This window comes from Cordyceps javanica, chromosome 3 (genome assembly GCF_051103115.1).
Source record: "Cordyceps javanica chromosome 3, complete sequence".
NCBI classification, from domain to species: Eukaryota; Fungi; Ascomycota; class Sordariomycetes; order Hypocreales; family Cordycipitaceae; genus Cordyceps; species Cordyceps javanica.
This window is the reverse complement of record NC_139297.1, coordinates 2,852,506-2,865,159: the sequence shown is the minus strand read 5'-3', so window position 1 is coordinate 2,865,159 and position 12,654 is coordinate 2,852,506. Positions and strand designations below refer to the sequence as shown.

Here is a 12,654-nt window from a genome sequence, read left to right as displayed (position 1 = left end):
ATTTGATTGTTTTTTTTTTGTTCTTCAGTTGCCGGCTTTCTACTCTTGAGACAGAAAGAAGGGAAGAAGAATTGAAAAAAGAGATATCCAATGTGTATAAAAGTATGTGCGGGACTGGGTTTGCCCTGATTGTGTAAAACTCGGCCTATTCCCCAAACAGTGCCAAATCAAATGTTCAAGTAGAAGCTACATTTGACGGCAAAGGATGAAATAAGTTGACCGAAAAGGAAAAAAAAAGCAAGCAAGGACTTGATGTATGTATCCCATGACGAGTTTCCAAAAGAAACAATAAAGTAGAGAGAAAATAAGAAATATTATGTCGTCTTGATCGCCGTCGGTGCGGTAAGAAAGGATGTTGGAAAAGCAGACGAAAATGACGAGGCCTTTGAAGAATCTGCAGAGTCGAGATACTCGTCGCAAATATCAAAAAAAAAAAATAAAGATGAAAATAAGAAAAGGCAACCGGCATAGGTGAGACAGAAAAGATGACCGAAATCCAACACCAATTAATAAATAAATGAATTATACTTTGCGTGTATGCAGTTTGCAGGTGGCAACACCACTGCTAGGAGAGAGGGAGAAGGGGGGGTATATAGAATCGCGATAGGGGAGTTGCAACCACAAGCTCTCCATTAAAAGGGTGTTTATGTGCTTGCGAGGCAGCCCAGACCTCGTAGGGTGGTGAGTGGAAAGATGATTTGCTCTTCTTTTCATTCATTCATTTTTCTTTTCTTTTCCCTTTGCACTTGTTTTCTGTCTTTTTCTTCTTCTTCTCTTACCAGGCCATGGAGACAAAGCCGAGGAGGGTAACAAACAGGACCGTGGCCAGGGTCGTGAGGGCGTCCGGGGCGGGGACGGCGCGGCGGGCGGCCGAGGTGGCCGTGTCGTTGACGAAGCCCGGGCCGCAGATGGTGTTGACCTGGCGGGCGGCGTCGCGGTAGGTGGCGGCAATCTTCTGGGAGCGGTCGCCGGTAGCGGCGTGGAAGATGGCCATGGTCTGGGCGGTGCAGGTCCCGCACGAGGGCGCGGCGCCGCCGGGCAGGGGCAGGCCGAGGGGCATGGCGTAGAAGAAGATGTCGGACGGGTTGGTGACGTTTGTGACGGCGCCGGCGAAGCAGTAGTTCTGGGCGGCCGGGTCCTGGAGGCAGGTGGCGGCGCGGAGGACGCGGTAGGCGCGCAGGCCGAGGAAGGCGTCCGTCACCTTGCCCTGGTTGGCGTCGTACTCCTTCTTGCAGTTGGCGGCGTCGAGCATGTTCTTGGCCGCCTGCGTCATGAAGTCGGCGCACCGGTCGGCGTCGGGCGCGCAGGTCGCGTCCAGCACCCGCACGATGCTCACGAGCTGCTTCTCAGCCTGGAAGAAGCCCGTCGACGTCCGCAGCATCATGGACAGCGGGTAGCACTGCCGAAAGGTCGGGTCCGCCAGCAGCTTCCGCATGAAGTCGGGGCAGGCGTCGCTCGTGCTGCTCGAGCTCTTGAAGATGGAGGCGGGCGAGTCGTCAAAGGGCGACGGCAGAGGTGATGAGGTGGCCTCGGCGGTAGAGGAGGAGGAGGAGGAGGAGGGGGATGAGGTTGAGGATGCTGATGACGAGTCGGAGGACGAGGACGAGGAATCGCTAGAACCCTTTGCGGGCTCTGCGGCGACAGCATCGCCCGAGCCGGCCCGGACGACCACAGTGCCTCTGACCTCGACCAGGGCGTTTGGATCTCGCTTGACGAGGTCCAGCTGTCGGGTAAAGTGCGTCACCGTCATCGGGGCTGCGGCGTGCAGATCATCGGCCACTTGGTGCAGGTCCTGCTCCACCTCGGCCGCCGTCGTCCAGGGGGGTAATGTCGGCGAGGACGCCGGCGCAGCGACGCCGGCAGGTAGCTGCTGTGATTGTTGTTGTTGTTGTTGTTGTTGTTGTTGAGCGACGGCTGCTCCGGCAAAGAGCATGGTCATGATGCCGGCGCGACGAAGCGACAATACGGCGGCGGCGGCGGCTGTTGTCGACGAGCGGCTGTGCGACGCGGACGGCGACGGCGACCAGGTCGAGGGGACGGCGGCGGCGGCAGATCTGGATCGACTGCTACGACGACGACCGCGGCGACGGCGGCGGCAGCAGCAGGGCGCTGTGCGCGTCGAACATTGGCAGTCGTTGAACGTCGTTGTGCTACCGGTGGTTGCGGAGGAATGTGAGACACGGCTCGCCATGGCTGTGCCCGAGTCGATGTTGCTCGATTTTTTCCCTTTTTTTCTTCTTCTTCTTTTTCCCTTCTTTTCTCTAGCGTAATTATTTTCCTCTCCTTCTCTCTGGTCGTTGTTGCGCTCTCGGCCAAAACAATGAAGCGGTTCGAGTCCCTCGCGCGCGCGCGCTCCTCCTCCTGAATCCAAATGCGGCCCACCGACAGCTCTAGTCGTCGATTTTCGTCTGGTTTGTCGCAAATGGCCTCGAGACAAACACCGTTGGGAGGGGTGTGCTTTTTTTGTTTCTTCTTATTCTAGTCGGGGAGTCGATCCTGTCAATTAGCCAGCTAGCCAGCCAGCCAGCCAGCAAAAGAAGAGAAAATAACCACTCGTGTAACTTGTCTGGCCGCAGACTCTGTACCTTTTGTTTTCTCTCTCCCTCTCTCTCGCTCGCTCGCTCTCCGTTCTTCTCCCGTCTTTGGCCTGTATGTGCACAGAGAAAGGGGAAAAAAAAACAGAGCTTGCGACGACACAGCTGGCCTCTCTACGCTAGAGGAGAGGGGAAAGGGGGGAAAAGAGAGTGAGAGAGTTGAGAGGGGTTCGCGGGTATTAGCTCCAGACGGGCGTACAGTTGAGGCGGTCGCAGCAGGGCGTCAATGCATCGATCGGTGTAAATAAAGCAAGCTATCCACCCTCAGAAATAATCGTAACTCGGAAGAAGCGGTATGTCGTTGCGAAAAGAAAATTCGAGTAAAGAGTGTTCGATGTAAGAAAGAAAGAATGACGATAGTTGGGAAAAGTGTAATTTGGTGGCGTATAGAAATCAACGAGTTGTGGTTATAGTTTGGTGTTGATGGTTGTCAGCCGAGCGTAACGGCTGGACAGAAGAAAAGTTTCAACAGCAACGCGCGCCGTGTGTCTGTCTGTCTGTGTGTGCCTTTCTCTTTTTCTCTCTTTTTTCTTTTTCTTCTTTTTTTTTGTTATTTTTCGCCCTTTCTAATTCAATGGCTGGAGCCTCAAAGTAGTTCCCAAATAACTAGCCGCCGCAACGGGGGGTCACTAGAGGGCCCTGACAGGGATGCCGGGGGTTGAGCATACAGGCGGGCGGGCGCTGACGGTAATTAGAACGGCCAGCCTGGCGGAGATGGGTTGTGAGCAGGGATGTGAGTTGTGTGTGTGTGATTCCGCAGGTACGCCTTTTGTTTTGTTTTTTTCTGTCAGCTTTTGGATGCAGATCAGACGGGAACAAGCACGACAAGATTTTTGAAACGCCAGGTGATGCCGAGCTGTCTCGTCGTGGCCGGTAGCAGGGAGGGAAAGGAGACAGAGACAGAGAGACGACGAGAACAAGAAGCAGATGAGAGGGGGAAAAGGCCATGTCGCAGCTCCAGCAACTCTACTCTTAGCGGCCGTCCAGCGTTACTTTTAAGCACAGGTCCAGTTAGTCTTGTGCCTGACGAGCATCAATTTGGCCGGGGGGGGGGCACCTTAGCATCTTAGCAACTTGGTCGGTAACTACTGGTAGCATGTCGAGGGACCCCAGTCGAGGCCGTCCCCTTCTGTAATAAATGATGGCTCGCCTACAGATTACTTTTACCGTCTGTCAGACTGTCACTCGGCATTGTGGTCTTGGCAACTCAATCTACTTCATCAGTACGGATACTTACTTGGCCCATGCATGAGCCTCTCAGCCGGCCCTGTGTAAAAGAGCCCACCCACCCCCAGCGCGGTCCACGAGGCGATGAAAGCCAAGGGCAGCCACCACCGTCGCCTCGCCGCCGCCGCCGCCTCACCACTGCAGAGCCTGCTGCCTGCTTGCTGCCTTGCTTCAATCAAGTCTCTCCATTATTGGCGCGAGGCTGTCCAGCAACCCAGGTACCAGCCTTCTCTCCCCTGCTTCATCCCCCCCCCCCCCCCTTGCTTCTGGTGTGTTTGTGTGTGTGTGCGGGTGTGTGCACTGGGAAAACCCGTCTGGCGCTGGGTTAAGGTGATACACGGCCAAGACGCTATAAATAAACTCTTCTCTTTCTCTTTTCTCTCTCTCTGTGTCTCGAAAGTAGAAATCATTCATGACCCAAATTTGACAAAACAACAAAAAAAGGCACAAAGCAGCAAGCATCGTGCGGATTCATCTGTGCTTGGTTTCTCCATGCCAGGTGGACCAAGAGAGCTGAACAGGGGGGGGGCGGCGCCCATGCAGCTACTCAGTACGTCTTTTTACATCAAGCCCGCAGCTCCAATATTGGGACAACGGGTCATGGACAAAAAAAAAGAGAGAGAGAGAGAGAGAGACCAGAAAAGCCTTGATACCAAGGATACAAAAACGTGGGCAGCAAAGACAGGGACCGGGGATGACAAAGATGTCATGACTGATCCGTCAAGGAGTAAAGTACAGAGTACAGAGTACAGAGTACAGAGTACAGAGTACAGAGTACAGAGTACAGAGTACAGAGTACTGATACTCGGTAGCACGCCCAACGCACGTTGATGAGGAGACAGTCATGGGCTCTTTTCCTTTTATCCCCAGTGAGAGATGATCCGGCTCCATGACTCTGTCTCTTTGCCTCCTTGCCTTTTTCTCACCTCTGTACCGAGTAATGAGCTCCCGCCCTTGTCTTGCATCCTCTGTAAGGGCAGAGTAATAATAATCCGTACAGAGCTTGGGTCCCTATAATCTGCATGGCGTATTCACCAGAATCCAAATCCTCGCCCGTCCAAGTACACACACACACATACACCCTTGCTTGTAAACTTGCATTGTTCGCGCAATGCCGAGCACAGGGGGGGGCCTGCTTGCAATCTATCCCCCCCCCCCCTTTCACTCCCCAGCAAGCCGCAAGCCGGTCCCAAAATAAAATAAAAGGCTATTGACTTTTCCTGCACCGGCGCTGTCCCCGACTTGAGAAGAATTAATATATTTAATAAAAAAAAAGGAAAAGCGGAAAAGAAGAGCCTTCAAGAGTTCTAGACCCCGGCGCTAGAGTCTTTGGTGAGCAGCTAAACTGAGTATCACGTATCAGTGCTCCGTAAATGCGAGTGGGCTTGGTTTTCTTCGTCTTCTCGCATCGGCCGCCTCCGTTTCATCTCGCGTTTGCGGAAAGGGACATCCAATCAGTATTCAACTGACATGAGCTCGCTAATTGCTCAGCTGTATGTAGGGCCACGACGACTCCCTTGTTCTACTCGGTCCGTACTCCAAACCAGAAGCAGAAAGCACTCGGTGAGTAGAGCGACTAGTTACTCAGTATAGTATTTGATTGTACAGATCAAGTAGGTACTCCCTACGAGTACCTACTTACCCAGGTACTTGGCGAGTAAAATCTCTCCGTTTTCCTGCTCCAAACGTTGTTAGACTTTTCCGACTTTGTGAGCCCATCTCTATCAACGTCCAAGCTACAAAACTGGGTCATGGGCGCATTTCTTTTTTTGCACAGAGCACGGTTTCTCTCTCGCTCTCCCATTCTACTCACCATTCTTCCTCTCTCTCTCTCTCTCTCTCTCTTCGTACCGAGTACCAGTATCCGTATTGTTCGCTCATTTCCTTATTCTGGATCCCCCCCTTTTTTTTCCGGGGCTGGCGTCCTCGCTTGGCCAGGTGGTGGTGCGATCGATGAGGCGCCTTCTTATTTATTATTTCTTTATTATTTCTTTTTTTACGACCTTCATTTCCCGCCCGTGCTTTCCCCTTCCTTGACCAACTGCTAGTCAATAAGTATCCGTACTTACTGGTAGGCACCCGTCGCCGAACAACTGAGCTTTGATGCCCCGACGAATACTTGGCTTCGAGGGATCAAGACAGAGAATGACGACTCGGTCTATCAACCCGGCCATTCCGACATTGTAACCCATTTCCCTTTTTCTGCAGCATTATTCAACATCTTCAAATCCCCCCACCCACTATCCGTACACGCTGTTTGTACCTGCATCGGTAAACCCACACGCGCATCCGCACCCGCAATTGCGTTCAATAACACTCTAATACTTATACTTTTTCGTATCTTCCCGCACGGCAGATCCCCCCTTTGGTTCCTTTGTCCGCTATTGCATATTGTCGAGCGTATAGTTCACCGAAAAAAAATAAGTTCCAACTCATCTATTGCCCGGAACGCCTCCGCCACGTGACGACCACACACGTACGCCCGCTGCGTACTGAGTACAATATATCCCGTCTTGCGCAACGCAATGCGCTCTTATTTTTCGTTTTCTTTTTTTCACTCTTCATTCTTCTCTTTTTTTTTAAAAATATGAGAGAGACTCTTGCAATCATACAATGACACAATGATAAAACGATGCAATAATAGTCTTGCTTTTCAAACTCCCTGCCAACGTCATACACACCGAACCCACAGTCCTCACAAGTCATTCTCCCCTATGGCGGCTTCGAGAAGCCTCATAGTAAACCCCCAATATTCCCTCTCCGTATCCTTCTCTAAATTGTCTCCCTTGACTACCCAGTAGACACTTTCTTTTACTACTTCTCTCTTGAAGGAGAATAAAGAACCACTTCGAATCATGTGATCTCTTTTTCTCTCTGCGTGCTTCCCACCCCTTGCCTCGTATACTATCCATCCCATCCCTTTTTTTTTGGCTTTCTTGTCTCCGTCTCAGGTGGAAACCATACGGGTGCACACACAGAACAAGTACGAATTATCGCAAAAAAAAAAATGTGATTTCAAATCATGGTTAGTGCTATTACTATTATCATCATCTCGAATTAAAACACGAATCGCGCAGAAAAAAAACGGTCAAGAAAAGGGAGAGAGAGAGAGAGAGAAAAGCAGTTTTACTCTGCTTTGTCAGTATTATCTTTATAATTATTATTATTATTATTAAGTATGATCATTATTGTTATTCCAAATTTTCATCAGCTTGTCCGCAATGCCGCATCCTTTCCTCATCCCTTCGGCTTTTCATTGTCGTCTTGCTCCCGTCGCGCGCGCCGCCGCACAGCCCAGCGAGCCGCCTGTTTCACCCCAACTCAACTCATCGTACACGTCTCTGTTCAAGCGAGAAACCAAAACAAAGCAAAAAAAAAATGACAGTGCCTCGTCGACCTTCCCTTGCCAGTTGTCTCAACTTACAAATCCGGCCATCCGGCTTCACTCTTGTCTATGTGATGCGCGGGAATCCCACCTGTTAGCGCCCATGGATACATGTCAAAACGCTGCCAGTAACACGCAATCATGTTCCCAACATTACATCAAGTTTGACATATTAAGCGGAATTAAAATATAGAATTGGCAAGTGTGCATCAAATGCCAAATATAAAGACCAATCAAAAGGTAAGACGCTCTATATACATTGTTTTTTTTATTCCGAGACCCAGAATAACACCAACTTGGCCATATTGTACTACATGTGAATCCCAAATGATAAAACGCCGGAAATATATGCAATATGAGCATTTAGTCTGTTGCAAGCACTGAATCCAATCCAAGCAGCAGCACTTTAGCCGTGCTTGGCAAGACTTTGCAGATTGACGAGCTCGGCGTAACGACCATTTTTACGCATCAATTCCGAGTGCGTGCCTTGTTCGACAATGCGGCCCTGGTCAAACACGTAAATAATGTCTGCCTTTTGGATCGTGCTCAGACGGTGTGCAACAGCGACAGTGGTGCGCCCCTTGGCAGCCTTGTCCAGCGCAGCCTGCACGACCTTTTCAGACTCCGAGTCGAGGGCCGATGTGGCCTCGTCCAGGAGTAGAATCTTTGGGTCGCGGATCAGAGCACGCGCAATAGCGATGCGCTGCTTCTGGCCACCGGATAGCAGAGCACCCTTGCTTCCCACCGTCGTGTTGAAGCCTTCGGGCAGTGAAACAATAAAGTCGTAAATGTTGGCTTCCCGGCACGCATGCTCCAGCTCCGCGTCGGTGACGTCCTCACGGCTTGTGCCCAACAGGATGTTTTCCTTGATACTACCCTGGTACAGAGTAGGTTCCTGGCTGACGAGAGCGATAAACGATCTGTAGTCGTTGATGTTGAGGGTGCTGATTTCTTTGCCGTCGACGTAAACACCGCCGGAAAGCGGATCATAGAACCGCTCAAGTAGCGAAATGGTAGTACTCTTGCCACAGCCAGAGGCGCCGACCAGAGCAATGTACTGACCAGGGCGGACAGTCAGGTTAAGGCCGCGCAGGACGGGCTGCTCAGGTCGGGTGGGGTAGCGGAAATGCACGTCACGGAACTCCAGTGTGCCTTCAACCTCGGTGACCGGTTCGCCCTCCTCGGACCAGGTATCGATAGTAGGCTTGCGGTCAAACAGGATCTTGAGCTCCTGCGCCGCACCGTGGGCCTTGCCCATATCCGGGGCGAATGAAAAGACGGTGCCGGCAGACTGCGCGCCAAAGATGATGGACATGAAGCACAGGAAGAACTGGAACATGCTGTACTCGCGCTTGCCGATGAGAGTGCCTCCATACCAGAAGCCAAGGGCGAGGCAAAGGAAGACGAGCGACTGCGAGGCAGCGTAAAGAGCACTAGACTTGGCAACTGAAATGAGACTGCGGCGCTGCTGCGCGGCCAGAGACTCTTGGTAGATGGCCAGGACGTCCTTCTCACGAGTGAGGGACGCGACAGTGCGAATAGCCGAGATGGCTTCCGACGCATAGGACGCGGATGAAGAGTAGGCAGCCTTGGATCGGCGTTGAAAGTGAGCAAGAAGCCAGAACCGGAAGAAACCACATCCGAGAAGGACAGGGATGGTCGAGATGCAGACAAGCGAGAGCTTCCATCCAATCGCCAAGGAGACGGCACAGGCAGCAATCAGGGTGGTGGCGGTCAGCAGAAGCGTACCCAGCGTCACTCCGCTGATGCCGGCAACGTGTGTCGTTTCGGTAGAGAGGAACGAGGTCAGGGCACCGGCCGTGTTCTCCTCCTTGTCGAAGAAAGAGACATCCTGGCGAAGCATGGCGCGGAATGCGCGGTCACGAACACGATGAACGAGGCGCTCGGAGCACATGGCGAAAGCAATCCCTTGGACACTAAAGGCGATGAATTGAGCAAAGGCAAGCATGACGAACATGGCGCTCCAAAAGTCCGAGTCGTGCTTGACCTTGTCGTGGTTGACGGGGGTGATGGGCACAGAGAGCGTCGTGATCTGCTTGGCGAAGAAGACGGCCGAGGTCGGGTTACCACCACCGCATATGACACAAAAGACGCAGCCAAAGAGCATGCGCTTCCATTCGGGGCGGTTGAATTTGGCGATGAGCATGATGAGGGTGCCGAGGCCATCCTTTTGCTCACGATCGGGGGCCGCCTTGGTCTGCAAAACCATGCTGGAGACGGACTTTCGGGTAGAGCTACGCCTCAGCTTGTCGGCAATGTTGTCATCAGGGTCGGCATCATAGACAGAGGCACGGTTGGCGGATTTCTCGCGGATGAGCTCCATTTCTTCCTCTTCCAGCTGAGCCTGCTCCTCGGCGGTAAGCTCCTCGGCGGCGGCAATGTTCTGGGCGGAGACGAGGTTGAAGTAGGCACCTCGCTTCTCGATGAGATCGTCATGGTTGCCTTGCTCAATGATTTTGCCTTCAGACATGACAACGATGTTGTGGGCATCCTTGATAGTGGAGAGACGGTGAGCGATGGTGATGGTGGTTCGGCCAGCGGCGGCTTTCTCGAGAGCGGCCTGGACGACACCTTCGGACTTCGTATCGAGAGCCGAGGTAGCCTCGTCGAGCAGGAGAATCTTGGGGTCAGAGACGACGGCGCGGGCAATGGCAATACGCTGTTTCTGACCACCGGAGAGGAGGAAACCGCGCTCACCAACGTTTGTCTCGTAACCCTCGGGCAGGCTGGAAATGAAGTCATGGGCATTGGCCATCTTGGCGGCCTCGATGATGAGCTCGCGTCGTTTTTCTTCCGTCTCGTGCTCGGCGGCCGTTCCGATCAGGCCGTGACCAATGTTTTTGTAGATGGTTGTTCCGAAGAGAGTGGGTTCCTGGCTGACGAGAGCCATCTGATGACGAAGCCACTTGAGGTTGAGAGTAGATATGTCGATGCCGTCGAGGTAAATGGTACCCTGGACGGGAGAATAGAAACGTTCAACGAGACCAACAATGGTGCTCTTTCCGGAGCCTGAGGCGCCAACCAGAGCAGTCGTCTTGCCGGCAGGAATGCTGAGACTGACGTTGGACATGACGCGGACCTCAGGACGGGAGGGGTAGATGTGAGAGATGTTGTCGAGGCGAATGTTGCCCATGATGTTGTCAATTTTTGCGCCGTCGTCGCTGGAAGGGTCGAGAGGCGAGGGACGGTCAATCGTGTTGAAGATCTTGGCGGCGGCAGCGACGGCGGTGGTGAAGGCCTGGAGGTTGGGGGCGACATTGCCGAGCTGAAAGGCACCAATCATGACGGACATCATGATTGTGAGAATCTTGTTGATGGGGATGACGTTGTCGACGATGAACTTGCTGCCCTGCCAAAAGGCCAGGCCGTAGTTGAGGAAAAGGATGAGCATCATGCCACCGACCATGACGGCCATGGCGCTCTTGACGCGGAAACCAAAGTACTCAGCCTGGGCCAAATACTTGTCGTATTTTCTGGCAAGGCGTTCCTGGGTGCCAAAGGCAATGGCGTTGCGAATGGAGCTGAAGACTTCTTCGGCAATGGAGCCACCCTCGGCGTAGGATTCGAGGGAGGCCTTGTTGTGCTTGAGCATGACGCTGGAGCCGATGGCAATGTTGAGGACGAGGGCGAAGACGGTGGCGGAGAGGATGAGCGTAAGCTTCCAATAGTTGATGAATGCAATGACAAAGGCAGTGACAAAGGTGGCGAGGGCGGCAATGGTGAGGGAGACTTTTTCGGAAAGGCCGTCCTGGATCAAGTTGGTGTCTGCGGTGATGCGGGTGGTGACCTCGCCGGCGCCAAGCTTGTCAAAGTAGCCAATGTTTTGTCGCATACAGGCCTCGAGGTAGTGCTCGCGAATCTTGGCGGCGATGTGCTCACCGGTGTAGATGAAGCCGACGGTGCAAATGTACGTGACGACGAACTCGCCGATGCCGAGGTAGACAAAGTAGAGGACATATGTGGTGAGTTGGTCAACGAAGCCGTCGTAGGTCATTGAGCCTCCAAAGAAGAATTCGCGAAAGACGCGCTGGAGGTTTCCAAAGATGACAGTCATGAGGGGCAGAGCGGCACCAGAGGCGATGGCGCAAACGGTGGAAACGAAGATGATGATCTTGTCGTTGCGCGAGGCGTAGCGGTAGAGGACGCCAGCGCCCTTGGCGAGGGTGGGCACATCGACCTGCTTCTTGAGGATTTCGGCCTCGTCTTGCGGGAGGTGAGCGTAGATGTCGTCGGAACTGGCCGTCTTGGGAGGAGTGGCGAGTTTGGTGTCTGCCTTTTCGAGGTTGCGAATTTCGGGTTCGGAGGAGTCGCCATAGCTGGAATCAGGATGGGAGACGGACCGCAAAGTAGGCTGGGCAGTTTGGCGAAGCTTTCCAGACTTCTCGGGAGGTTGAGACGCCATGAGGGGCGAGATGAGAGGCAGGTCAGACCTGCGAGGCGAGTAGGCGAAGCTGGATGCGAGTTGAGGATGGCAGCTTCAAGCCACGAGCGGGCGTTGATGGAGCAAGTTGGGCTCAGCAATGTCAAAATCCGGGGGTGACTAGTGCCGGTGCGGGCGCGGGCGCAGGAAATGATGGCTTGGAGCTGGAGCAAGTCAATGTCGTAATGGTCAGCCTACGATGGCGAAGAAGGGAGGGTAGAAGCGCAGGACAGGTAGGGGTAGCAATGGGGTGGATTGAAATGGGGCGAATTGGAGAAAAAAAAGAAAAATTAAAGAGAGAGAAAAAAAAAAAAAGGAAAAAAGGAAGCTATTGACAGATCTTGGCAAGAATGGACAAAGTTGCGGGAGAAATAATACTAACAGAGAATCGAGCGAGTTGCAGGTGAAGCGAAGCCGCGGTTGTGGCAGGCGAATCACAACAGAAGGACGGGCGTGGGACACTGGCACGCAGGGCGGACAAGGTAACCAGGAGAGGGAAGTTGTGAAGCGCGCCGAATTGCCTAATCTGGGCTACCTAGGGAGGGCAAGAGGTGCAAGAGGGATAGCTAGAAAATGCGCAAGGCGATGCAGCGGTACGGCGGTAGGATGTGGGTAATGTGTGCCGTTGTTGTGAGACAAGACAGACAGACCTGGAGGGATGGGGAGGGAAGAGGGAGAGCGAGGCCAACCAAGGGCGTTTGTTCTTTTTTTGGTCGTCTGGGTATGGAGAGGTGTGTGTGGTGGTGTTGGCCGAAATGTTGTCCAACCAGATGACAAGAGTGAAGAGAGAGAGAGGATCGAAACAGCTGAAGGAATTGAAGCAAGAAAAGCGAAATAGTAGCAGATTGGAAAGGAAAAGAGGGATAAAATGGGGGGGGTTGAGAAGAAAGGGAGATGAGATGGTTGAGCAAAGAGAAGCGAGAAGCGAGAAGCAAAAGAAGGAGCAGAAGCCGAGGGAGCGAGGTTGCGAGGCGATTGATGGGAAACGTTTAATGTATTATTATACT

At 53.0% G+C, this 12,654-nt stretch overlaps 2 protein-coding genes across 2 annotated transcripts; both read right to left on the bottom strand.

The window, feature by feature from the left end:
* Positions 1-775: 775 nt before the first annotated feature.
* On the bottom strand, positions 776-2,191 carry V2A60_005073 (uncharacterized protein; the record flags this gene model as incomplete). The annotated part of the gene is made up of 1 exon (XM_083256386.1): positions 776-2,191. One exon carries the CDS (start codon positions 2,189-2,191, stop codon positions 776-778), a length of 1,416 nt encoding a protein of 471 aa, XP_083112512.1.
* A 5,421-nt stretch (positions 2,192-7,612) lies between these two features.
* On the bottom strand, positions 7,613-11,629 carry V2A60_005072 (P-loop containing nucleoside triphosphate hydrolase protein; the record flags this gene model as incomplete). The annotated part of the gene is made up of 1 exon (XM_083256385.1): positions 7,613-11,629. One exon carries the CDS (start codon positions 11,627-11,629, stop codon positions 7,613-7,615), a length of 4,017 nt encoding a protein of 1,338 aa, XP_083112511.1.
* Positions 11,630-12,654: the final 1,025 nt, after the last annotated feature.